The sequence below is a fragment of the Megalobrama amblycephala genome, linkage group LG6 (assembly GCF_018812025.1).
Source record: "Megalobrama amblycephala isolate DHTTF-2021 linkage group LG6, ASM1881202v1, whole genome shotgun sequence".
In the NCBI taxonomy this organism is placed as follows: domain Eukaryota; kingdom Metazoa; phylum Chordata; class Actinopteri; order Cypriniformes; family Xenocyprididae; genus Megalobrama; species Megalobrama amblycephala.
In genome coordinates this window covers 18,119,321-18,144,592 of record NC_063049.1, presented here as the reverse complement: position 1 = coordinate 18,144,592, position 25,272 = coordinate 18,119,321, and the positions used below count along the sequence as shown (strand labels likewise).

Sequence of the window (25,272 nt, the reverse complement as noted above, 5' to 3'; positions counted from 1 at the left end):
TTTCAGTCATCCTGTAAAAGGGAATGATTTGCGTTATATTACACCTTGTGTTGAACGTCACGTATCGCTTGATATGACGGTGTTTTGCTCCACCGGCTCATTTAAAGAGCAAGTGAATGCCAGAGATCAGACCAGCTGCACTTTCTCAACGATTTACATCAGCATGTGAGTATACGCGACTGCATTTATATTTATATTTATATTAAGTTTCAGGACAGTCAGTTGTCGTGTTCATTTTGATTTGAGATATTGTTATAGTGGTAATTTTTTGTTTTGTTTTTAATTAAAACTTACTAATATCCGTCACTGTGACCTGCACACTAATTTCACAAACGATAACCCACAGTATTTTATGGGTTATTGAATATCTGTTTATATGAAGTAATATTTATATGGGACATTCAAACTATAAAAGGATTGGTGTTTGTGAAGGGTAAGGACTGTTGTTTACTTATTGATCAGTCATGTTGATTTGAATAACTGTAGTAGACGCTGTTGTGTTGTGTTTGTTTGCTTGGACATGTTTGTCTGAGATGCTTCTTTTGCCTGTCATATTCAAAACCATTAGTTACAATGAAACACCCATGAATTCCCTGCAGGAGGAGATTAAATCTATAATCGCCCTTAATCTCGACTCGATATGTGCTCCTCATCTCAGTTCATGAAAAATATAGAGAGTTGTCTCTAAATAACACTATTCATCTCTCAAGGGAACCGAACAGAGTGATGATGAGTCTCATGAAACATATCCAGGACATATTAAGATTGATATTTGAATTAGGACATTATTTACATTTCATTATATATATATATATATATATATATATATATATATATATATATATATATATATATATATATATATATATATATATAATGTTTTTGTTGTATTTTAAGTTAAGTGTTTATAAATAAATATATATGTAAACTTCTAATTTTATTAAATTGAACACTTTATCTTTTTAATTTTTATTTATTTTTCTTGGGAAAATGTGTGTGCTTAATTGTCATAAAAATATTTCCACAATGCTACTAATCTTATTAGTGCTATATATATATATATATATATATATATATATTTCTTATGATTTTGAAGTAAAATTTATGACCATGAACATGGTCTTCAGAGGTTTTGTGAGATTCACCCTGATGATAATTTGATTACATGCTGCATGAGTAAATAATATCATATATATCATATAAAACCAAATGCTGTTACAAAAACACGATTATTTTGTCATTTTAGTTGGAAGACTGATTTCACAAAAAAATATTGTAATTTAAGAGATCTAGGTGTTTGAATTGAACATACAAAACCACTGCTGGAGGAAACAAGCATTTATGTAATAGGACTGACTAAAAACCTTTTTTATTTATATATATATATATATATATATATATATATATATATATAATTACACTGTTCTTGTGCACATAAAATTTAACACATACACTAAGCTGTGTGCAATGTGCTTTCAGTTATATAAATATATAAAACATGTAAAAAATGTTTGAATATTAATGTTGAATATTTAAAACATAGACCACCCTGCTGATTATGAGGAAATGAAAAGTAAAATATAAAATCACATCTCAGATTATGACATGAATGTATGCAGGCTATAAATATCTGAAACAGTTTAGCATACAATGGTAATATATTTCCTTGTCCTGCAGTAATTGGAGGGAATTAAGCATCACTTATGTTCATTGGAAGATTTGGTTTACATTAAATTAGACGTATGTGCAGATTACTTTTGCACCCCCCTCAATATGCATGTCTGAATACGAAAATTTAAATTGACAGATGGATTATATTTGAAGGCCAGACGCATAATGTAGGCTGGCTGAAAGTCACCCAGATGCTGATCTGACTTTTGTCCAGTAGGAAAAAAGGAGAGGGATTTGTGGCCAACTCTGGATCCTGACACAGATTTATGCCTGTATCTGGGGCAAAGCTGCTCTGTGCTTTGCGGAGTGCTGGATACAAAACGTTCAATCCTCTGGGATAATGGGCAGTTAAATGACAGAGTAACATTTTTATGGTTAAAATGTCAATGAGGGAGACGTACATGTGTAGATGTATGAGTATAATGGGCTGAGTATTTTTCTTTTGTCAGTCAGTTGTCTGTCATTTCTTTATCTCACCTTTTAAACGTTTCAAATAGGCTGTAGCCTACTTTCACAGTTACTTATAGTAACACACAGGAGGGAGTTGAGAGCTCCTGTCGTTGTCTACACAGTCTGCACAGAAGGAAATGAAGCACATCATCTGCTTAACTCCACCATAACACCTAACTGTACAATTTTAAACATGCTTACGGTCTCAGTGTTACAGATTAGCACCGTCAGTTTGTTTATTTTTTTGTCATACACAATACTGACAATATAGAGTCTAGTTCAGATTTGTTTAAGCAGTGGTTCTCAACTGACTACTCCTGATAAATATTAATAATAAAATGCAACTAACCATGTATAGTTAGGGCAGCAAAATAAATAGGCTTATCACATTTTAAAAGGAAGGATATATAACGTCAAATGTATCTGTCACAAGTAATATGGCTAATAATAATACAAAATTTTGCCCCATATATGTGTTGCATTTACGCCACATTTACGAATCTTTTGTAACATTATGCATGTTTTTACTGTCACTTTTTGATCAATTTAATGCATCCTTGTTGAATAGGATTCATTTCTTAAAATAAACTTACTGACCTCATACATTTGAATTGTAGTGTGTATAAGCAAAAAAATTATATGATAGAGTATATATAAAGAAAAAATAGCAACCTTTGAATGGAATGTGACAGTATTTAAATGATTTGCATACAAAAACTGACCTACTCTGACGTGTTGATGCAAATGCATGACACAGACGAGAGTTGTTCGTTGTCTTAGTGATATTCTCAGTAGTCTCCTACATTAACAAATCATTTACAAACACAAGTGGAATATATATATCAGATGTGATGCTCTGGCTACCTGCAGTGGGCCTTACTGACTCTGTTAATGTTCATTTTTGACCAAATAGGTTCCTTATGTTTATCCTATTAACATACACACACTCTCTTGGTGCTCGAGTGCTGGTGTGTTATATTGACTGATGCCTTCATCAGCTCATCATTTGGCCAGCACTAGCACACTCTAGTCTGCTCTAAAAGCTGTTGTTTTGTAAAGAGCTTAAGTGTGCAGGAAAAGCATGTACTGGAAATGTCACAGAGTTTGACAGTCAGTGCGTGCCCAGCTCCTTACTACCAAACATCACGCCCATCAATGCAATCGTCAGAGCCTGCTTCTCCTTTACCTCTTCCTTGCTTTCTCTTCTGCCAGTTCCTATCCTGATTTTGCTCTTTCTCCGGTCTGTTTTCCAGTTCCTCTATCTCTCTGCATGTTTGTGACTGGGGACGAACTGTTGCGGTTCATTGGATGTAAGGACGCGTATCTTTTAAAAACAAGAACAAAAGCTAAATAACACAGAAAAGAGGAACAAGAAGGATTTTCACTGACAAAGTAAGTATTTTTTCTTGCTTAAAGGGTTAGTTCACCTAAAAATTAAAATAATGCCATTTATTACTCACCCTCATGCCGTTCCACACCCGTCAGACCTTCGTTCATCTTCAGAACACAAGATATTTTGATTAAATCCGATGGCTCCGTGAGGCCTACATTCAAAGCAATGACATTTCCTTTCTCAAGATCCATTAATGTACTAAAAACATATTTAAATTAGTTCATGTGAGTACAGTGGTTCTACAAGTAGTTCGACATTTCAACAATATAGTGAGGGGCCGATTTCAAAACACTGCTTCAGAGCTTTACGAATCGAATCAGTGACTCGGATCTCCTATCAAATGGGTAAACTGCTGAAATCACATGACTTTGGCGCTCCGAATCACTGATTCGATTCGTAAAGCTCCGAAGCAGTGTTTTGAAATCGGCCCCTCGCTATATTGTTGAAATGTTGCTATTTTGGTTTTTTTTGGCGCACAAAAATATTCTCGTCGTTTTATAATATTAAAGGGTTAATTCACCCAAAAATGAAAATAATGTCATTAATTACTCACCCTCATGTCGTTCCACACCCGTAAAACCTTCGTTAATCTTCGAAACACAAATTAAGATATTTTAGTTGAAATCTGATAGCTCCGTGAGGCCTGCATAGGGAGCAATGACATTTCCTCTCTCAAGATCCATAAATGTACAAAAAATATATTTAAATCAGTTCATGTGAGTACAGTGGTTCAATATTAATATTATAAAGGGACAAGAATATTTTTTGGAGCCGCCAAATAAACAAAATAATGACTTATATAGGGATGGCCGATTTCAAAACACTGCTTCATGAAGCATCTGGGCATTATGAATCAGTGTGTTGAATCATGATTCGGATCGCCTGTCAAACTGCCAAAAGGCTGAAATCACGTGACTTTGGCGCTCCGAACCGCTGATTCGACACACTGATTCATTATGCTCCGAAGGTTCCTGAAGCAGTGTTTTGAAATCAGCCATCACTATATAAGTCGTTATTTTGTTTTTTTGGCACAACAAAAATATTCTTGTCGCTTTATAATATTAATATTGAACCACTGTACTCACATGAACTGATTTAAATATGTTTTTAGTACCTTTATGGATCTTGAGAGAGGAAATGTCATTGCTCCCTATGGAGGCCTCACTGAGCCATTGGATTTCAACTAAAATATCTTAATTTGTGTTAATTTGTGTGACAAAGGTCTTACGGGTGTGGAACGGCATGAGGGTGAGTAATAAATGACAAAATTTTCATTTTTGGGTGAACTAACCCTTTAAGGTAGAACTACTGAACTCACATTAACTGTTTTAAATATGTTTTTAGTACCTTTATGAATTTTGAGAGTTACAGTGGCATTGCTGTCTATAGAGGCCCACTGAGCAAAAATATCAAAAACAAAAATATCTTAATTTGTGTTAATTTGTGTGACGAAGGTCTTACAGGTGTAGAACGGGTGAGTGATAAATTACATTATTTTCATTTTTGGGTGAACTAACCCTTTAATATTATTTGAAGTACTTATGCTTTGTTGTCCAGGGTAATTAGAGTATATTTTATAACTATTTCATCATTTATACTGTATTTAATATATGAATTACTTAAACAGTAAAATCAATCATTAGTATTAATGTACACTGTAATGTACAATGTTCAGCTGTCAGTTAATATTCAGCAAGGATGCTTTAAATTGATCAAAAGTGACAGTAAAGACATTTCTTTTGGACTTTTGGCAATACTCAAATTTGCAATATTGCAGTTTCCACAAAAATATTAAGCAGCACATCTGTTTTCAACATTGATAATAAGAAATGTTTCTAAAGCACCAAATTAGCATATTAGAATGATATCTGAAGGATCATATGGCACTGAAAAAAACAACAACTTTTGAACAAATCAGGTTAGTTTCTGGTCCACTGTTTTTTTGCCACTGTGTGTATTTGTTTGTCATGGCAGCATTCTGGCCCTTTTCTCTTGGGCTGTGCCAGAGGCTTTAAGATTATTTTATAGTTGTAGGATTAGTGCTCAGTGAAATCTTACAGTGATCTCTATGCAATGTCATCCAGCCCAAAGATTATCTTCATATTCCATGTGATCTGTGTCGGATAGTACTAGGTATAGGTATCAGTCTTTTTGACATGGAAAAATGGCACATATTGGCAAGCTGTTACATGCTGATTATGTATTCATTTTCTTTTATCCACTGCATAGTGTGCATTGTTTTTTCCCCCAAAGGTTTTTAAGAAAATCTCTTAACCACATAAGAATCCTGTGTACCCAAACATTAAGATTTACCAACTGATTAGATACTGTACATACTGATTTTTTTCACAGTAGACAGCAGATGTCTTTAAAAGGGAAGGACTCGGTGGACTTTGCTTTTTTTTCTGTTAGTGCATATCTGCATTATCAAGGCATGGTCAGTGATAAGAAAGGTCTGTTGTCAAAATAAAGGTCATAGACACCCATAAGACTGAAATAAGTGTGACGCACATTGTCCAAAACACAGTCTCACACATTTCTCCTAATTTCCATGTGAACAAGACAACTGATTCTTGGAGGAACTCACAGGGGTTTGAAACCTTTTTGACAAGAAGTGACCATTTTAATTGTGTCCATGCTGCATGGTTCAGTACAGTAGCACAGTTTCTCAATAAAAAGGACTGTTTGACAATGAGGAAAGATTACCACTATCTAAATAAATAATATTAATCTTGTTTGAGCGCTAATGGTGGTGCACATGCCTAAGGTTACTGACCCCTGACTTAAAGGTGCCCTAGATTCAAAAATTGAATTTACCTCGGCATAGTTAAATAACAAGAGTTCAGTACATGGAAATGACATACAGTGAGTCTCAAACTCCATTGTTTCCTCCTTCTTATATAAATCTCATTTGTTTAAAAGACCTCTCAACATAATCTCAACATAACACCGACTGTTACGTAACAGTCGGGATCATTAATATGTACGCCCCCAATATTTGCATATGCCAGCTCATGTTCAAGGCATTACACAAGGCCAGGCAGTATTAAGGTCTGGATGTGCACAGCTGAATCAACAGACTAGGTAAGCAAGCAAGGACAATAGCGAAAAATGGCAGATGGAGCAATAATAACTGACATGATCCATGATATCATGATATTTTTAGTGATATTTGTAAATTGTCTTTCTAAATGTTTCGTTAGCATGTTGCTAATGTACTGTTAAATGTGGTTAAAGTTACCATCGTTTCTTACTGTATTCACAGAGACAAGAGCCGTCGCTATTTTCATTTTTTAAACACTTGCAGACTGTATAATTCATAAACACAACTTCATTCTTTATAAATCTCTCCAACAGTGTGTAATGTTAGCTTTAGCCACGGAGCACCATCAAACTCATTCAGAATCAAATGTAAACATCCAAATAAATACCATACTTACGCGATTAGACATGCTGCATGACGAGCACTTTGTAAAGATCCATTTTGAGGGTTATATTAGCTGTGTGAACTTTTTTTATGTTGTTTAAGGCAAGCACCGGGCTCTTGGGGCGTGGAGCACGAGAATTAAAGGGGCCGCACACCCTGAATCGGTGCATAGTTAATGATGCCCCAAAGCAGTTAAAAAAATTAATAAAAAAAAATCTATGGGGTATTTTGAGCTGAAACTTCACAGACACATTCAGGGGACACCTTAGACTTATATTACATCTTTTAAAAACATGTTCTTCGGCACCTTTAAGGCAATCTACTTTTTTAATAATGTGCTTTATGTGATTCATACATTTACTTATATGCTGTTTAAAAGTTCAGTACTTTCAGATATTTAGTGTCACATGATCCTTCAGGAATTATTGCTGCTGAAGAAACATTTCTTATTGTCTATTTTAAAAACAGTTGTGCTGCTTTAATATTTTTTTTGGAAACCATGATTCATAATTTCAGGGTATTTTAAAGAAAGAAAAGTTCAAAAGAACAGCATTTATTAGAACTAAAAAAAATAGCTTTATAACATTATAAATGTCCAATAATTTTGCTGTATTAAAGTATTAATTTTTTTTTTAAAAATCTTAATGATCCCAAACTTGTGAACAGTAGTGTATGTTCTAAAGTAACTCATAATTGTCTAGTGCAGACGAAAGCACTAGTCTGGTCACATGGAAAATATGACTTCAAAAGAAACCTTTGGTCTCTGCTGGGTTGAGAAAAGCGTTCTCTTATCAGATACAAATCGCAAGCAGAGAGAATTTAGCCACGTTGCCACATCATAGATATAAGATTCTTCAAGTATTTCACATGTCAGTATATTACTCTGCTTCTGTTCTCCTTTGAAGAACATCTCTCTTAGTTTGTTGTGAATTTAAGAATAAAAATTAAGTTAATAATTACGAAACTATAATTTTCTATTCTTTTCTAGAACATTTCCTTTGACAATTCCTCTGACGTTTTCCCAACCCCTTCTGTATTTCTTTTTTACTCCTCATTCTATCTTCTGTCTGATTTCTGTGTAACTGTCCTCATTAACAGCTGTACCGGTGAAGATGAATGTCCTGGAGACTTCAGGAGACCCAGAGGGAGAAGGCAGTGACGACTTAACAGGTCAGAAGTCTTTCAGTAAGGCTCAGTGCTGTCATCATCAGTATAGACAGATCTAAAAAATAATAAATATTATGTCAGTAAATGTTTGTCTCTTTTATTTTACTGTCGGTTTACTATACTATAGAAAATAATCTAAAGGCATGATATGTTTAGGAAGGAAGAAGTCTAGGTTAAAGTCTTTTAAGTCACGCCTGTTTGGGAAGATAAAGAGGAAAGAGGACGACGGTGGTATGAAGCAGAGTCAGTCTGAGAGTGACATCACATGGGGTGTGGAAGATTCAGAGTAAGTGTTCACATTGATTGTCAGCATGGCATGACTTAAAATCTGCACTCACATATGCATGGTGTCACTCTGAAACCACCTAAAGCTCAGCAAGATTTGATGATCCCATGTGTGCTTATTTTATTGAATGTGCATTTGTAGTGTACTTCAAATCTTAAAAGTATGTTTTAAAAAACTGTACTGGCAGATAATAAAATAATGAAATAAAAAGCCACTTAAGTGTTTCTTTACACGTTTAAGTACACTTTGTAATAATGTCAAATTAAAAGTTTTACTTTAAAATACATTTTATATCATGTCGTGCTTTAAAAGAAGTACACTTATTTTGCTGTTTTTACTAACATACTAATGCACATGCAAATGTATTTAAATAAATGGTATACAAGTTTCAATAGAATGAGATTAAAGTATATTTTAGTTTACCACAAATGCTTGTTAGTACATCCGGCAGTACACTTTAACCATGTTTCAAAGACAGCAGTAATTATGTAAAAAAAATTACCTACTTTGGTGGGTCAAAAAAGCACTCTAAAGATCAGCTAATTGCATTGAATATACATTTAAACTACAATAAATTTTCATTTGATTGCAATTAACATGGAATTAAGTGTCCAAAAACAGATTCCATTCCCACTTAAGTATATTCATTTAAATTGTATTATTTCCCCAATAAGTACTCTTTATAAAGGTATGGTAAAGTGCACTTTTTTTTTCAGAAGGGATAACATGCACCTGTTTGCTTATTACATCTTTTCTTCAAAGTTGCTCTAAAGGCATGCTGGGATCCCGGGCATTTTCACATGACAGCATTTTTCAGGCAGAACAAAGTTTTTCAGACCCTGAACCGCTAAGAATTCTGTCTCAAGAGAACATTCATGGCAAAATTCGAGCTCTTCAGGTAAGTACACACAAAACTCAGTAACATTTGTTCTAAATCACTCTTGCTTAATTATTGCACACTTTATAAACACACATCAATGGGATTGACAGAAATGTTTCAATTGTTTTTTATTAAATTAAATTTCTGTCATTAGATACTCACCTTCATGTCGTTCCACACCCGTAAGACCTTCATTCATCTTCGAAACACAAATTAAGATATTTTTGATGAAATACAAGAGGTTTTTTTTTATCCCCCATAGAAAGCAATTATCACATTCAAGGCCCAGAAAGACACTAAATACATCGTTAAAATAGCCAACGTGACCTCAGTGGTTCAACTTAATGTTATGAAGCGGCGAGAATATTTTTTGTGTGCAAAAACATAATAAAAATAATTTTATTCAACAACTTCATCTCTCCCCTGTCATTCCCCTATGCTATTGACAGTGCAGGCTTCAGTGGCTGGCTCCTGCACTCACATGCATGCATCGTGCTGCTCACGTGAACAGCGTCGGCCAATACTGAGCCGGCATTTGGACATAGAACCTGGAAGTGCTGCACTGTGTTCACTATGTCAGCTCTGTGCAAGACTGACAGGGTAGAGAAGAAATTGTTGAATAAAGTCATTATTTATGTTTTGTTTTTGTGCACAAAAAGTATTCTTATCACTTCATAACATAAAAGTTGAACCACTGTAGTCACATGAACTATTTTAACGATGTCTTTACTACTTTTCTGGAGCATGTGGTAATTATGTGGCTTTCTATGGGGGATAAAAAAACTCTTGGATTTCATCAAAAATATTTTTGTGTTCCGAAGATAAAGGAAAGTCTTACGGGTGTAGAATGACATGAGAATGAGTAACTAATGACATAAATTTCATTTTTTGGGGTGAACTAACCCTTTAAGACACTGAAGTTTTTTTTTTTTTTCGGTTGATCAGATGAAACTCCAGCAGCAGAAGATGCATCTAGGTCCTCCCCCCGTTCTGTTGCCCATTAAACGTCATGAAGACTTAGGTGGAAGTTCAGAAGATGATGGCCTTCCTCGTAGCCCCCCTGAAGTGTCCCGGGGTGAAGGACTAAACATGAGCATATCGAACAAGGTACTGGTACTATAATATAGCATCAGTATCCCAGAATCTTTATTGTGACGTTGTGTATTGTGATGCATGTGTATGTACTGGTAAAAAATCTTCACAGCTTTGGCCTTTCAGACTAAACATTCATTGATCAGACATCTGCATGAGTTTGTGTCTAAACCTGTTATCCATTTTGTGTCTCCATTTCTGCTGGAACTACCAGTTCTTGTCATTATCCCTGTCTAAATATGATGTAAACCTCCATGTCATTATGTTTACATTTTTATATCACTCCCAAGAAGCATAGCACCTTGAGCTTAGCTGGAACAGGAAGTGAGGAGGAAGAACAGGTAGCTTGATGCTATTTCATCTATGTGTTGACATTATGCCTGTCATTCATACATCTAAATCATGGCCTAAATGTGAATGGTTTATTTGAAATATTGTCTAATGTCTATTTAATTGTGTGCTCCTCTTCACCTTCCAGGCCTCTTCACAACCTCTCTCTCCTCGACCTATCTGCCCAGCACCCGCACCCCTTTCCTCACTTGCCCCTGGCTCAGGGGTAGACTTTAGCACCCCTCCACAGTTCACTTCCCTCCTGGACAACTCTGCTGCCCGTCACCGTATGTCCCTTAAACCTAAGAACCAAAGGGCCAGTGCCAAGAACAAGAAGGTGGTCACTTCAGTAAGTCAATTTTTATAGAGTGCTGCAGTAATGATGTACAACCCGAATTCCGGAAATGTTTGGACATTTTTTAAATTTGAATAAAATGAAAACTAAAAGAATTTCAAATCACATGAGCCAATATTTTATTCACAACAGAATATAGATAACATAACAAATGTTTAACCTGAGAAATTTTACACTTTTATCCACTAAATGAGCTCATTTCAAATTTGATGCCTGCTACAGGTCTTAAAAAAAGTTGGCATGGGGGCAACAAATGGCTGAAAAAGAAAGAAATTTTGAAAAGATTCAGCTGGGAGAACATCTAGCAACTAATTAAGTTAATTGATATCAGGTCTGTAACATGATTAGCTATAAGAGGGATTTCTTAGAGAGGCAGAGTCTCTCAGAAGTAAAGATGGGCAGAGGCTCTCCAATCTGTGAAAGAGTGCGTAAAAAGATTGTAGAATACTTAATACTTAAAACAATGTTCCTCAATGTCAAATTGCAAGAGCTTCATCCCATCACCTACAGTGCATAACATCATCAAAAGATTCAGATAAACTGAAGAAATCTCTGTGCGTAAGGGACAAGGCCACAGACCTTTATTGGATGCCCCTGGTCTTCGGGCCCTTAGACGACACTGCATCACTCATCGGCATGACTGTGTCAATGACTTTACTAAATGGGCCCAGGAATACTTCCAGAAACCACTGTTGGTAAACACAATCCGCCGTACCAGCTGCAGATGCCAACTAAAGCTCTATCATGCAAAAAGGAAGCCATATGTCAAGGTCAAGGTCAAGGTTTAAGGTCAGATGAGTCCAAATTTGACATTCTTGTTGGAAATCACGGACGCCGTGTCCTCTGGGCTAAAGAGGAGGGAGACCTTCCAGCATGTTATCAGCATTCATTTCAAAAGCCACCATCTCTGATGGTATGGGGGTGCATACGGTATGGGCAGCTTACATGTTTTGGAAGGCACTATGAATGCTGAAAGGTATATAAAGGTTTTAGAGCAACATATGCTCCCCTCCAGATGACGTCTATTTCAGGGAAGGCCTTGTGTATTTCAGCAGGACAATGCAAAACCACATACTGCAGATATTACAACAGCATGGCTTCGTCGTAGAAGAGTCCGGGTGCTGAATTGGCCTACCTGCAGTCCAGATCTTTCACCTATAGAGAAAGATACGTCAAACGTTTTGTGGGTACTGCGTCCCACAAACTCTTCAGCAGCTGGAAAGCTATATCAGGCAAGAATGGAACCAAAATTCAACACCAAAACTCCAGAAACTTTTAACCTCGATGCCCAGACGTCTTTAAACTGTTTTGAAAAAAAGAGGAGATGCTACACCATGGTAAACATGCCCCCGTCCCAACTATTTTGAGATCCTGTAGCAGGCATCAAATTTGAAACGAGCTCATTTAGTGGATAAAAGTGTAAAATTTCTCAGTTTAAACATTTGTTATGTTATCTATGTTCTATTGTGAATAAAATATTGGCTCATGTGATTTGAAAGTCTTTTAGTTTTCATTTTAATCAAATTTAAAAAACATCCCAACATTTCCGGAACTCGGGTTGTATTTTTGTAGGCCAAACTGGAAGTTAGGATCACACTGGTTCCCTCGACGACAACCCAACAGAATTTTTCCATTGGATTTTGAATTATTATAGAAAAAAAGCTCTGTGACCAACAAAGGTTTATGTTTGTCACACATTTTGTTCATACTGAAAATCTTGACAAATAAACACCACTTTTACACCACTGAATTTTGAAGCCTAAATGCAATCAGCAGAAGTAAAAAGCTAAAGTTAGGCAACTACACCATGGTTGTGCAACTTCAGCGTCACCCCCACCAAGCTTCAGACAAGTCTTTTGATCTTGATTTAAAAAGTTGTAAAGTTTGAGTTAGAATAGTTTGCAAGAGCTTGATTATGAACACAACTAGGTTGTAAAAGTTATGATGTTTATTGTCCCTGACAACCTCTGTTTAACCTACCATTTAGCCACTTGTTAGCAACCGCATTTAAAGAAAAAAAATCACGACTGGAGTATTACTGATTTATTTTTTGTCAGAGAAAAATTTGAAAATATCATGAGTTTGTGTTAAACACAGACCTTATTTCAGGCATTTAACTAAAAACCCATCCAAAAAACCCATTGACTTCATTATGATGGAACCAGAAGTGCAAAAATCCCATCATTTCCGGATTTATGACTTATTCCTGCAGCACTCTAATGGTTTTGGAAAAACAGAAATTTTGAATAATCTTTTTCTTTTCCTTATAACAGTTGATATTTAATAGATTTTCCTAATGATATTTACTACATTTTTCCTCTCACCTTGTATTTCCTGTGCAGGCTGTGAGCAGATCACGATCTGAGAGTTTGAACAATCTGGACTGTTCATTGACTACGAGGGAGGAAGAGGAAGAGCTTGCTCATGTAAAAGAGATACCTCGCGCTCACTCTTATTCCTCTCAGGTCTTGCGCCCGGGGGAGAGGCTTACGGCTTCACAAATCAAGAGTTTTCCAGTTTCACCTTTAATGTCTCTGCAGACTGCTGGAGATAGTAGACAAGTTTCTGCTGAACCTGAGCTTGAGAGAAAAATTCTGCCCACATCACCTCCGATCCCTAGCCTAAGAGAGATGACTCCAGCTGAGTCACCAGTAGCTAAACCGCCAATCCCAGTGGTGCCAATTGATAAAAAGGGAAAAGAAGTAAGTGAGATGCTCAGTAGCTCCAAACTTCACAAGAACAGCCAAAGTAACCTTGTGTCATCTGTAAGACCAAACACGTGTACCACACCAGAACTGAGTCTCGTAAAAGATGAGAAGTCTAATGCTACGCTAATACAAAACAAGATGGACACATTGAGCAAATATAGTGTTGAAAGTGCACTAAATATAGAAAATCGTCTGGCCTCTGCTCATGCTCCAGCCAACGTGATTTGTGGAGTAAATCTAAGACCATCATCTTTGAGGAGAAATGTACCATCTACAGATGAAAAACAAGAGTCCAAGACTCTTCAGCCAGGCAGCACAGAGTCGGCTGTTAGTCAGGAAGATCACACTCAAACAGAACCCATAAAGCGAGAGAGAACTGTGTCTGGATCATTCCACTTCAGTGTCTCCTCAGACAAAAATCAAGAGCGTCCAAGGACTGCAAGCTTCACTGGAGTATTTGGGCAAGCTGGACTGAAAAAAGAAGCTACCGAAGCTACCAAACCTTTAAATTTCAAGATAGAGCGGCAGGTAAGTTCACAAGTTGAGAAAACAATAAAAGACCTGTGTGCTAACATACCACCATCATCAAAGAAGGAAGACAAAACGGTCACCGATTCAGTGATACCAACAAACGAGGAGAGTCAGGACAACAAGATACAGGAGATTGGTGTAGATGCTACTGAGGAAGAAGTACAGGAGTTGGCAAAAGAGGCATTTGAGGATGTGGTGGAAGACATGACGGCGGGAAAAGAGAGGGAGACTACAAATGCATTTGGAGTCAAGCTTCGCTCTACCTCTCTTTCGCTAAAGTTTCGTTTGGACAAAGCTCAGTCAGAAGACAAGACAAAACCTCTGGCCTCACAGCTTGATTCAACCAGCTATGTAGAACCTGAAGATCAACACTCTGGCCTGGGGTCTATAAGACTCCATGCTAAACTCAAAGATCCTTCTCTCCAAATCGATGAGTCCTCAACTTCAGTTCAGTCCTCCAGTTCACCACCCAAGGGTTTCTGTAGAGACAAAGAGAGAGCTGGCTTCCTCAGACATGCTGGTGAGTTTCTTTTTACGGTTTCCCATGGTGCTTGAAGATTAATCCTCAGAATTATTTAGTTTGCAAATAAGACACATCTTATGAGGATGATGTTCCAGGTCATATGAGGAAACAGTCTGTGTGCTTGTCTGAGTCAAAGCTTTTAGAAAGCTGCTTTGTCCAAATGTTTAACTGTGTCTGTGATTACACTGATAGTGGTTACTCAACTGAGTAAACAAATGGCAGATTGTGCTCATACATCTCTGTTCAAGTTATACCTCTTTTGATTGAACTGACAATTGACTTTACTAAATCATTAAACCAATAAAGTCTTTGTTATCTTTAATGCCTATTAATGATTTGTCAATTTTAGTATAATTTAAAAAGAGTAGCGATAAGCAGAACAGTACAGTGAGTTGTAATATACGATTATTACAAAAATAAGCTAGGGAATCTTAAAAGGTTAGTTCACCCAAAAAATGAAATTTCTGTCATTAAGTACTCACCCTCATGTCGTCCCAAAAACCGTAAGACTTCGGAACACAAATTAAGATATTTTTGATGAAATCCTAGAGGTTTCTGAACCACACATAGGCAGCAACGTCATTGCACATTTCAAAGCCCAGAAAGGCAGCAAAGACATCATTAAAATAGTTCGTGTGACTGCAGTGCTTTAACCTTAATGCTATGAATCAACTTTTGAATCAATGCTATGAAGAAAACTTTTTGTGTGCAAAAACAAAACAAAAATAACAGCTGGTAACACTTTAGAATACTGATCCTTCATTAATGAATAACTACACAGGAACAAATGAGTAATGCATTATTAACACTCTAGTAACTACTATTAACTAACAAGAAACTCTGATTAATGAATTAGTAAGCAATAGTGCTCAGTTGAAGGTGGTAGTTCACCATTAGCTAATCATTAACTACTGTTTTTTCACACCTCCCAGATAACTACTAAGAACTACTATGTACAGGTTTATTATTAACATGAATGATGCATAATGTATAATTAATTCTAAAGTGAAGGTCATGGTAACCCACTAGTAATGACTGAAGTATTACCAAATCTTTCAGGAGGAATTACTAATTATTTGGATCAGTATTCTAAAGTGAGAAACATGATAACTCTCTAGTAACTACTGAATACATTGTAAACTTTTGAGGTTTTTGTACAGTTTTGTATAGTAATTCCTTCTTATGTATTTGGTAACACTTAAGTAATTAATTACTAGTGGGTTACCATGATCTTCACTCAAGAATATTGATACAAATAAGTAGTAGTTTCTTTAGAATTATGTAGTAACTCTTGAGTTATTACTATCCAATACTTGAACTGTCTAGTTTGAGTACATAGTGACTCTAGTGTATGAATTTTATAAGGATTATTTTGTCATCCAACATCAGAGTCTGATAGTCCCTCCTCTACTGCTATTTAAGGAAGTTTGTGAGTTGAGAGCATGAAGAACATTCCACACTTCAGTTAATTAAGTGCATCATCTGGGTATTTGAAGTGCACTTTTTCGAATTGCGATGCACCTATAGAATCTTTAGCTTTGTTTGAGAATCTTAGTAGCATGTAAATAACATATCTTTGAGCACAGCTTTCCACTGTTTCAAAGTTATACCCAATTTCACCTATGTTACCCATGTTGGTTAGATCAACTCTAAATCAATTCCTTTTAACTGAAAAATGGGTGTTTTTGGCTGAAATAAGCTGCATGGTATTCTGACAAATATACATTCTTATGTATTTTCAGAACCTCCTCAGCCCTTATCATCAACCAGCAAAGACACTAAGATTGTACCTTCACCCCCTAAAGAAGGTATAGACTTGCCTCGAGAAGAGACTACAGCAGTGTCCTCTCAGGAGAATGCACCAACATCTACAGCTTCAGAGCTGTCCTGGATGGAGATGGCCAGAGAGAAGACCAGAAGTCTACAGCAGCTTTTTACCAGTAGACTGCCCGAGTTTCCTAGCTTGCAATCACGACCAACAACCTTGACCACAACACAACCACAAATGCAAACATCCACTTCACAAGCCAATCCAAGAATCACTCAGAACATTACAAGCCAGCCAACAGCTACACAACCTCCTTTGAGACCTGCAGAAACAAAACAACTGCCATCTGCACAGCCCTCCGGAAGATCCACACAATCCACCACTCAGTTCACTCTAATGGAACCTCAGACTAGAGCAACAACAAGCCAAACTTCAGCAAATTCAACCACTGGTCAATCTCAAATTGAAAGTACCAGAGAAGTCCAGTTTCAGTCCAAAACTCAAAACTCAACAACAAAACCAACTCAGTCTACAGTTACATGTACATCAAACATACAATCCACCACTCAAGCCATACCCACATCAAAACAGCCATCACAAGCATGTGCACCACAGCCATCACCACTGCGAGCAGCATCACAGACCCCCACACAGGCTATACTGCGTCCCACACCTCCACCAGGTTACCCGCACTTGCCGACAAGCCCAAAGTTAACATCCCACCTAGTCTCCCAACAGTCTGCCAATACTATGTCAAAGGATCAGCCCCAGAATGAGGGTGGAGAGCCCAGCGTAATCTCAGGGAAAGCTGACAGGGTGTCTGTGCCTCAAGGCAAGGGGACTGGGCTCGAGGATGGCAGACCAGTGTGGGCAAAAAATCAGTGTGGATTAGGAAACAAGACTTCGCTGGTGCAGCGCTGGGAGACTCAAACAACTGCTGCAACCAAGGTATCATTTATTATGCAATCATGTTATCTCTACTCACATACTTCATGTAGGATGAACTTGATTGAATCAAGTCATTTGGGCACATCTAAGTTGAGCTGAATTACTAAATTCAGTTTATTTCATCCTACATGTTAGTTGATGCATATTGTAAGTGTTAGAGTCATTTTTGGGTGAACTAACCCTTTAAGATCTCTTTTTCCATAACGTAAAGAAATGCATATTTCTTCTTGTCCAGCAACAATTGCGGACCCCAAAACATATCTTAACACAAACCCATACAATCACAGAAGTAACAGAACAGTGTAGATTCATTCAACACCAAATATTTAACACCTAAAAATTAACAACTTAATAGTAAAGGTGTACTGTTGTAATTAGTGTGAATGTGTGTAAAGATGATGTAACAAAGTCTTTGTACCAGACTGGTGGGTGTCTGACTCTGAACTGTCTTGAGCTACTGGTGTGACAACTGGCATTGATACTTCTGTAGGGTCATTATCTGAATGGCTTTGGCCAGGACATGGTGAAAGGTGCATTGCGTTCCACACTTTCCTGTCATCAAGGATATATGTGTCCTGTCCTTTTTTTCCCCCTGTACTATACAACGTGGACTAAATTTTGGCCTGCCCTTTTTCACATGAGTAGGTATATTCAAAGCAGATGGCTTCGCTACCCATTTGATGTGAGTGTAGGTTGTGACTTGAGACTGGCGGGCGTGGACACAAGCTAGAATTTGTAAGGTTGTTCTCAATTTGTGTCCAAGCAAGAGTTCACTGGGAGCAACACCTGTGGTGGCATGAGGTGTAGCATGATAGCATAACCTGATATTGCTGAGTTCAACATGTTCCTGGGCAACATTTTTGTTGATCCTGGAACAACATTCAAATAAACCAATCAGATTTGAGGGACGAGTTTACATATTATGTCAAGTTTAGGCTTAAAATCATGAATTGGTGCTTCTACATCAGTGTTATTCATATATAATTTCCCTCTGATTTTTGGGATAACTTATGGGTAGGGTTAGGTTTAGGGGTAGGGGTAGGAATAAAGTTAAGACTACATTTTCAGACTAGACTGTTGTTCCAGGATCATCTAACTCAGCAATATCAGGACGTGCAGCATGAAATCTCTCACAGAAGTTTTCCAGGGCTTACCCTCCGAGCTTGCCGTTAAAACACAATCCTTCAGGACACAGTTCATGCGCTCCACAGCCTCATTAGCTTGAGGAAAGTACAGGAAGGTACAAGCATTTTTGATATTCCTGTTTGCAAGGAAATCAGCAAAGGCAAGGTATGTAAATTGTACACCACTGTCAGTCACAATTTCCAAAGGGTTGCCAAAATGACAACATCGTGGCAAGAAAGTCAGTGACAGTATCAGTAGTGACATTGCTGGTGAATGCTATTTCTGGCCACTTGTTGTAAAAGTCAACTAAAGTGAGTATACACCTGCAATCCTAGGTACCTAACTCGAATGCTTCGACAATATCTAGTCCAACATTTTCCCACAGTGCACCAGAAGGGAGTGGTACAGGCCGAAGGGGAGGCGTATGTGTTTTGGCACTTTTGTCATGGCCTTGACAAAGCTGGCATGAGGAGATTGCAAATTAGGTTAAGTGGTCCATGCCAGGCAATGCCCTGGTGACCCTGAAGAGCTAAATGAATTAGGGCCCCACACAGGGATATGGGCACCACCAAGTGGTATCTAAAGACCCTCTTCATCCCTGAAATGAAAGTATGATGCAAGCTCATGTGTAAGGTTTTTCTTGTTTTTAGGCCAGCCTGTAAGTAGCTATGCCACAGTGCTGTTAGTTTAGCAGCGCATTCTTTGGAAAACTCCTCCAATGACAGTGCACACGGTTCAGCAGAAAGTAGTGCCACCATATCAGGTTCGATGGTAGAATCAGCATCCTCACAGGCGGGCAAGGGTAGGTGTGAGAGGCAGATCCTGGTGTGTACAACACTTCATAGTTGAAGCAGAGCAGGTGTGCAGACCATCTCGCATTGCGCATTTCCAGCACGGCCCATAACTTTAGATACCAACAGAGTAGTTAGTGCTTGATGGTCGGTATGAAGGGTGAACCAACGGCACCACCAAAAGGTTTGCCACTGCTCCACAGCCCAGATGTAGGCTGGAGTTTCTTTCTCTACTATGGCATATTTCTGCTCTGCTGCCAAGAGAGAGAGAGAGCGGGATGTGCTATGGTACGCTCAGAACCATCAGCATCTTTGTTAGCATAGCCCCTATTCCATAGTCAGAGGCGTCACAGGTTAAGTATGTAGTGCTGGATTAAAGATTACCAGAGCTGGGCTGTTCACAATGAGCTCCTTCAATTACTCAAAGCTTTTCTTTGCGTCCTCAGTCCAACTGAAAACACCCACTTTCTTTAAGCATGCCCTCAGTGGCTCCACCTCTGAAGAGTAGTTTTGCGTGAACTACAAATACCAAGACATTAGTCTTAAGAATGAGCATAATTTGGCTGGATCTGTCGGGCTGGAGCTTGTAAGATAGCCTGAATGTGGCAGTGGTTCGGTAGCAGGTCTTGCGCAGTAATAGTGTGTACCAGATAAGGAAGGCTTGTGCAGCTGAACTTGCATTTCGCTTGATTCAGCATGAGATCTGCATGCTGTAGTGCTGTTAAAACAGCCTGCAGATTGCAATCATGCTCGACTGCAGTGCGTCCATCCACAATCACAACATCCAGGTAGTTCTGGACTCCATAAAGTACTTTCAGTATCGTTACCATCATTTTTTGAAAAGCTGCTGGTGCTGAGGCCAAGGAGGGTGAAACCACTATGTTACATGCGCAGGTAGGCATCTGAGTATAGGCAGTGCCGCTTTCGTTTAAGTAACCAGTTTTACACGATGGGGTTGTAAGGGAGATATACTGAAATGCTGTTTATAAAAGTTTTGAGGGAGGCTAGAAACAGTGAAGCCCTTGTCTACTAGGAGCTCTATGGCTGTAGCAAGAGTCGCTCGCAAATGTGGGCTGAGAATACTTTCTCCACTTATTGATCCCGTATCATCTCGTCCGTATGATCGCCGAAGTCACGATGCACACTGAGGCTGAAAATGTTCCTCTAATGCAGGGGTTCTCAACCCTGGTCCTCGAGGGCCACTGTCCTGCAGAGTTTAGCTCCAACCTTGATCAAACTCACCTGCCTATAGCTTTCTAGTAATCATGAACAGCTTAATTAGCTGGTTCAGGTGTATTGGAATAGGGTTGGTGCTCAACTCTGCAGGGCAGTGGCCCTCAAGGACCAGGGTTGAGAAAGCCTTTTCTAATGCTTTGAAAGCATCGGCAACCGTCCAAACTGTATTAAGCAGCATGTAGAAAACATTTAACCCCTCGGTTCCCAGGCACTTTAGTAGAAGAAAATGTTTCCTCTCCTCTGATCACGGACCTCCAGTGCCATCGATGGCGACAAGATAATTTTCAAGCCTCTTCTGCCAAGTATGAATCGGTACTACCGAGGGCTGACCTGGGCATGGCAAAAACAAAGCAGGCATCGTAACTGAGTGCTGCCATAGTTGTCGCCAAAATGTTGTGTCTTACTTTTATGCTATAAACTAATATAAAGAACTGCAGCAACAACAAAGCATGCTCTCTTCATACTTCCCTTTATCCTTCATCCCAACTCGATATACACCTCTGCACACATGACTCATATTCCCTTCAAAAGGAGGTTTCTCAAATGAAAGCAGACACTTCCTTACTTGATCCCATACCTACTATTTTGTTTCAATCATGTTTTTCTTCCTTGTGTCCTGTTGTTTTGAGTAATATTAAATCATTCTCTGTGTACTGGTGTTGTGCCAACAGCTTTGAAAATCGCCGCGGTTAACCCTGTACCAAAAAAGACGAACATTGACTATGAAGAAAACTTAATAATTTCTGTCCCATATCCAATCTCCCTTTTCTTGCTAAAATTTTGGAGTGAGTTGTTGCTACTCAGTTCTTATGTAACTGAAAATTGAGCCCTTGCAATCTGGCATCTGTATAGAACTGAAACAGCATAGGTTAAGGTCACTAATGACTTAATTAATTGCTTCAGATTCTGGCTGTCTTTCAGTTTTGACCCTTCTTGACACTTTTGACACTGTAGATCATTCTCTTTTAATTACTTGTCTAGAAACTGTCTTTGGGGTCTCTGATACTGCACTTAATTGGTTTAAGTCCTACCTCACAGATCATAAGCAATTTGTTACCATGGGTGGATTTAGGTATGAGGTTGGTTTCGTGCAATCTGGAGTCCCTCAGGGATCAATTTTGGGTCTCTTGCTTTTTAACATCTATATTTCTCCACTTGGTCAGCTTTTGAAATTTCTTGGTCTAAAATTTCATTTTTATGCAGATGACACTCAAATTTATATGAATTCAAAACCTGATGATACTGTGCCTGTGGATTTTCTTTCACAATGTATGTCTAATATTTAAAAAAAAATGGATGTCACAAATTTTTCTTTGTCTTAAAGGATTAGTTCACTTTCAAATTAAACTTTCCTGATAATTTACTCACCCCCATGTCATCCAAGATGTTCATGTCCTTCTTTCTTCAGTCAAAAATAAATTAAGGTTTTTGATGAATATTCCAGGATTTTTCTCCATATAGTGGACTTCAATGGCCTCCAAACGGTTGAAGGTCAAAATTACATTGTCATTGCATCTTCAAAGCGTTCTACACGATCCCAGATGAGAAATAAGGGTCTTATCTAGAGAAACCATCACTCATTTTCTAAAAAATTTTTAAAATTATATACATTTTAACCAGAAATGCTCATCTTGAACTAGCTCTTCTTCTTCTTCTTCTTCTTCTTCTTCTTCTTCTTCTTCTTCTTCTCTATTAGAATTCCTATTAGAAGTGTATTACTGCCCTTCACAGGTCAAAGTTTGAACTAAATTGTTATATACAATATGTTAGTGCAAGTATATGACAATTAGTTCAAACTTTGACCTGAGGAGGATAGTAATACACGTAGCAGTGTCTACACTGCTGGAATTCAAATAGAGAAGAAGAAGAGAGCTAGTTCAAGATGAGCATTTATGGTTAAAAGGTATAGAATTAAAAAAAATTTTTTAGAAAATGAGCGATGGTTTCTCTAGATAAGACCCTTATTTCTCATCTGGGATTGTGTAGAACGCTTTGAAGCTGCACTGAAACTGTAATTTTGACCTTCAACTGTTTGGGCTCCATTGAAGTCCACTATATGGAGAAAAATACAGGAATGTTTTCATCAAAAACCTTAATTTCTTTTCAACTGAAGAAAGAAGGACATGGACATCTTGGATGACATGGGGGTGAGTAAATTATCAGGAAATTTTAATTTGAAAGTGAACTAATCCTTTGACAGTGAAAAGACTGAGATTATGCTCATTGGTTCACCCCACCAGCTACGTTGATGCTTTTCTAACATTTGAGCCACATGTTCAAAATACTGTTAAAACATCTTTTTTTTTTCATCTTAGAAATATCTTTCCCTGTTGCTGAGAAGTTGATTAACACCTTTGTATTTTCCCATATTGACTATTGCAATGCTTTGTTGGCTGTGGTTTCAAAAGTTACCCTAAACAAATTGCAGGTTGTGCAAAATTCGGCTGCTAGCATCCTAACTAGAACTAGGATAAGAGATAATATCATTATGGAGTCTTTGCAATGGCTCCCTGTTAGGTTTAAGGTTAATTTTAAAATTCTGATGCTTACTTATGAGGCTTTGCATGGTTTGGCACCTCTTTGTCCAAGCTTTTAACTCCCTAAACTCCAATCTGTGACCTTCGCTTATCTGAAACTGGTCTTTTAACTGTTCTGCCAACCTGTTTAAGACTGATGGGAAATAGGGCTTTCTCTTCACTAGCTCCTAAACTATGAAACTCTTTACCTATTGAGATAAGGCAAGCTAAATCCCTTAGCATGTTTAAATCTCGCCTTAAAACTCTTTCTTTTTTTAGGGTAGCTTTTACTTGAATATTGTATTTATTTTATATTATTTTATTTTTAATTGTTTTGAATGTATCTCTTATTGTATGATTTTTATATGGTGTATTTTGTTGTTTTATTTATTTTTTGTAAAGTGCGTTGAGATGTAACATTTAAAGGTGCTGTAGAAAATATTATAAGATTATTATTAATTATAAGATTATTATTATTACCTCAGGTTTTACTACCAACCCCTAGTGTCCAGAGCAGATTAAGCTATAACAGATCTTTGAGCTTTAATTATAAATATAAAATTATACATTTATAAATTAAAATTAAAGGACTCACACTATCTAGTACAGTTGTGTATATTGTGTTTGTGGTGTTTTGTTTTGTGAATTGTTTCAGATTTCCTTTTACTGATTTCAATAGACAGGTGAGCAGAAAGCCACATCAGAGTCCTCAAGCACGTCTCAATCAACAGTTCCTCTCAGACCGATCTCAAAAGTCTCAGGTACAAGCACAGGATTCGACCCAAGTATGTCAATGCGTAAGTGTGAGATACAATATAAGTTTTACATGATTGCTATATAGTTCAGTTATATGCTCATACTTGGTGTTTATAATTCTAGAAGCATCAGTCACTTCTGTTCCCATGAGATCAACAGACAGAGAGGATAAATGGCAGCAGAAACCAGTGCTACCATCATCATCATCACCTTCATCATCACCATCATCATCTCCTGTGCAGTCTGTTCGTGAAAGTGCTCAACCATCCTGGATGGAGCTGGCCAAGAGGAAATCCCTGGCATGGAGTGATAAGACTATGGACTAAAAAAAAAAAAAACATTATAAAAAAACGTGGAGGAAGAGTTTACATAAAAAAAATCATGAGTTGGTTGAGTCTGTGTATAAGGTTGAAAGGAGGATCTGAGGACATTTTCATCCTGAACTGAATTAATCCAAAGAATTGTACTCAAGTTAGTGGTTTGCTCCATGTGAACTTCAGTAGACTTTGAAGTTAATGTTAAAGCAGTGTGGTCTTGATGAACCACTATTGTATATGTATATTATTAAGGAAAACGTGCACATTCAGCAGTCATTCATCTTAATACTGTTTGCCTTCTAAAACCTTCTCTTGTGAGCTGCTTGTGTTCTCTCCACGTGAAATACGAATGTATACACAGCAAATAGGTACCAACATTTTTGTAATAAAACAAAACAAAAGGGAGACGTGTACTTTGAGCTTTAAAGCCACATTCTCTATTCTCAGCACTGGTTAACCGCTACTGGTAATGTATTTTGTAAATGCACAACAGAGCACAGTGAAAGTAGATCAGAGGTGGACAGAGAAAATTAGAAAATAAATTCAGGTTCAGACTCAAGCAAAAGCACCCTGAGTGAGATCTCAGGAATAGAAAAAGATGGTGTGTTTTACCCACTCTCACGTGTGCAGACACACACACACACACACACACACACACACACACAACTATAGAACTGTCTCCCATGTAATATGTTGCTCATTGTTTCTCAGGTTTCACACCTCGTGTCATTGTTTTCTTGTAAAAATGTTGAGTATTAATTGATTAATGATTATTTCCTTTCCAATTACACATTTTATTTATTTCCATGAAATCCATCCAAGAATTTGTATGTATTGTGACAATGTATCACCTGGTAATTTTCTGACTCCTATTAGATTTCTGTTATTTTATGTTAAATGTTAAATTATGTGGTTGTAAAGAATAAATTACTTTGAGCTTGCTTTTGAAAATACCAACTCAACTTCCTAGGCAAATAAATTCAACTTACTAAATATGAGACC

General features: G+C 37.4%; 1 protein-coding gene across 7 annotated transcripts; it reads left to right on the top strand.

Moving 5' to 3' along the window:
* The first annotated feature begins 17 nt into the window (after positions 1 to 17).
* Positions 18 to 25,263, top strand: cracdla (cracd like a). Of its 7 annotated transcripts, XM_048193189.1 has the most exons (12): positions 18 to 165; positions 3,375 to 3,513; positions 8,040 to 8,111; positions 8,265 to 8,394; positions 9,157 to 9,292; positions 10,220 to 10,381; positions 10,657 to 10,707; positions 10,845 to 11,045; positions 13,394 to 14,810; positions 16,556 to 17,529; positions 23,877 to 23,994; positions 24,077 to 25,263. In XM_048193189.1, exons 3-12 carry the CDS (start codon positions 8,054 to 8,056, stop codon positions 24,277 to 24,279), a joined length of 3,450 nt encoding a protein of 1,149 aa, XP_048049146.1. In that variant the 5' UTR covers positions 18 to 165; positions 3,375 to 3,513; positions 8,040 to 8,053; the 3' UTR covers positions 24,280 to 25,263. The 7 variants fall into 7 exon arrangements, with proteins under 7 accessions (XP_048049146.1, XP_048049141.1, XP_048049142.1 ...); XM_048193184.1 differs by lacking the exon at positions 3,375 to 3,513 and having other exon boundaries at positions 98 to 165; positions 10,660 to 10,707; XM_048193185.1 differs by lacking the exon at positions 3,375 to 3,513 and having other exon boundaries at positions 98 to 165; positions 10,845 to 11,033.
* Positions 25,264 to 25,272: the final 9 nt, after the last annotated feature.

Coding starts and splice junctions, on each gene's coding strand:
- cracdla (XM_048193183.1), top strand. CDS start 117: ATGCCAGAGATCAGACCAGCTGCACTTTCTCAACGATTTACATCAGCA. Junction 14,811..16,555: donor TGGCTTCCTCAGACATGCTG/GTGAGTTTCTTT, acceptor ATGTATTTTCAG/AACCTCCTCAGCCCTTATCA. Junction 17,530..23,876: donor AAACAACTGCTGCAACCAAG/GTATCATTTATT, acceptor TGATTTCAATAG/ACAGGTGAGCAGAAAGCCAC.